The 2,558-nt window shown below is 56.3% G+C and overlaps 1 protein-coding gene across 1 annotated transcript in view; it reads left to right on the forward strand.

Annotated features, from left to right (window-relative positions):
- Otud7a (OTU deubiquitinase 7A) overlaps positions 1–2,271 on the forward strand; it is a 176,594-nt gene extending 174,323 nt beyond the window's left edge. Inside the window, exons 14-15 of the mRNA XM_029554800.1 lie at positions 1–60; positions 261–2,271. Coding sequence (XP_029410660.1) covers positions 1–60; positions 261–710 — 510 coding nt within the window. The 3' untranslated portion in view covers positions 711–2,271. The remainder of the gene's footprint in view (positions 61–260) is intronic.
- Positions 2,272–2,558: the final 287 nt, after the last annotated feature.

Genomic DNA, 2,558 nt, shown 5'->3' on the forward strand with positions numbered 1-2,558 from the left:
GGACCCGCCCCAGGCCGCAGCCCGCCGGCGCCCGCGCGCCAGAGCGTCATCCACATGCAGGCGGCGGCCCGAGACGAGGCGTGCCCTCCGGCCGTGGGCGCGCTGCGGCCGTGCGCCACGTACCCGCAGCAGAACCGCTCTCTGTCGTCTCAGAGCTATAGCCCGGCGCGCGCCGCGCTGCGCACGGTCAACACGGTGGAGTCGCTGGCGCGCGCAGTGCCCACCACAATGCCCGGCGCCAGAGCGTCATCCACATGCAGGCGGCGGCCCGAGACGAGGCGTGCCCTCCGGCCGTGGGCGCGCTGCGGCCGTGCGCCACGTACCCGCAGCAGAACCGCTCTCTGTCGTCTCAGAGCTATAGCCCGGCGCGCGCCGCGCTGCGCACGGTCAACACGGTGGAGTCGCTGGCGCGCGCAGTGCCCACCACAATGCCCGGCGGTGCGGGCGGCCAGGGGCCGGCAGAGCACAAGTCGCAGACCTACACCAACGGCTTCGGCGCGGCCCGAGACGGGCTGGAGTTCGCCGACGCCGATGCGCCGGCCGCGCGCTCGAACAGTGAGGGCGGCCGCGGAGGCCCGGGGCCCGCGCAGCGCCGCTGTCTGCGCGAGAACTGCGCGTTCTACGGGCGGGCGGAGACCGAGCACTTCTGCTCCTACTGCTACCGCGAGGAGCTGCGGCGGCGGCGCGAGGCGCGCGCGGCCCGGCCCTGAGTGCCCGGACTGCTTTTCCATTCTGTCGGTGTCTTTTTTTTTACCTGCTCTGGTCAACCGAAGGGCCGTCGCCTCCTCGGTCAGTGCCGTGTATGTGTTTGGTCAAACGTTCCTAATGGTGCCTGAACCTACACTGACGCCACTCAGGTAGTAGACGGATAGGAAACAAGTCATACTGTTGGAAGTGGGTGTGCTAGCCTAGCATCTGCCTCGTACCTGTGGAAACTCAATAGCCATTGCAAGAGTATTTTTGTTCCTCTATACGAGAAATAAAGAAAATCGCAGCCCTTTGTTTTTAGAAGGGAGTGTTTTACATGCTTTTTTTTCCCTAACCTAGCGACTGACCTCTTCCAGGTAGCGGTCACTTGCGTGCGGTTGGTAGCACCCAGGGTTCAGAAGCAACATGCAGCCCGGCCTGGGGTGGAGCTCCCTCCGCGGCTCCCACCCGCTTCCCATCTGGGTCCCTGGAGACCTGGAGCAGGAATCTTGCTACCCGCTGACGCTCTAGTGCTCAGTCTGGCCCTTAGGAACCCCCGGCTCCATTTCATAAGCAAAACATCCTCCCACAGCCCTCGGCTGGAGCATCATTCACACTGCCATCCAAGCCGCGGGCGACCACAGAAGGGGCACTGGACAACCTACCTCTTGGGGCGCGTGGTGAGGTGTAGTGATGGCTCCCCGGTGCTGGGCAGCTCAGGTGATAGGAGCTGCCCAAAGACACTTGGGGTCCAGAAAGCAGGGCCCTGAACTCTATTCGGATGGGTCCTCAAGTAGGAGCCAAAGTAAGAGCCTGCTCATATTTCTCCTTTGAAGATACTAACACGGTGTGAGCTGTCGCTGGAGGGCCCCTTGGGAGATAACATCACATCCGTGCCCCAGGAGAGGGGACAGAATTGACCCCTCGGTCACTGTGTCAGCCCTCCTTGGGCTGCTTTGAACCCGGCCTGGCCTCCTTCCTTAGGGAAAGGTCTGCGAGGAGGAGCCGGGAAGGAAGGAAACCACCCCAACGCCACCTGCATCTGTCTGGATTCAGCCAGGTAAAGGGTTCTCTCTGCTGGTGGAGCCCCCTCCACAGGGCAGGCGAACCTGTCCCTGGCTCCATGCCACATTGAGGGAGCAGCCCAGTCTCTGAGCAGTCTCCTTTTTGGTGCCTCCTACATTTCTTGAGGAAAATTTAAAAAATAATGTGTCCTTAGCTACCCTGTTTTGAGCAGCAATATGCAGCCTCTTCCTTCCAAGATTACCTCTGCAGACCACTGTTCTGGCCAAGGAGCCTGAAGAGCTGACCAGCTTCAATAAAAAGAGAGCCTGCTTCCAGGAAATACGGATAAGATGGATAAAATCCTCACTAACAAAAGAATACTTTCCTACCTATGAGAGCTTTAGCGTAGCCCTGGTAACCCCAAAACAGGAGAAAGCATCTTGCCTTGTCAGCTTATCCTCAGAAAATGCAGAAGGTGGCTCAGGTTGTCACTGGAGCCAGCCTATCCTCCTGAGAGGTTGCTTCATCCCCTGACATCCAGAGCAGCAAAAGCAAAAAATAAAAATTTTAAAAAGATGGGGAGGGGATTTTTTTTTACTTGTTTAGAAAATGATAATAAAATAACTGAATATCTCCTGTAATTCCTTTCTGTTTTTAATTATTCCATAGCCTGTGGAGTTTTCAATAATTTATTCAAGTTTTTGCATAAACGGTTCCTTAAATCAAAATTAAGTTTTTTCAAAGTTTTACTTTTCATGCTGAACAACATACTTTAAAAATGTGTGGTAATTACTAATATTTATGTCCCTAATTGTACTGGGGTTTCTTTTGTGACTCAGAAAATTCACGAAAAGAATTCTCTCACT

Source organism: Nannospalax galili, unplaced genomic scaffold, assembly GCF_000622305.1.
Source record: "Nannospalax galili isolate Female #2095 unplaced genomic scaffold, S.galili_v1.0 scaffold685, whole genome shotgun sequence".
NCBI lineage: Eukaryota > Metazoa > Chordata > Mammalia > Rodentia > Spalacidae > Nannospalax > Nannospalax galili.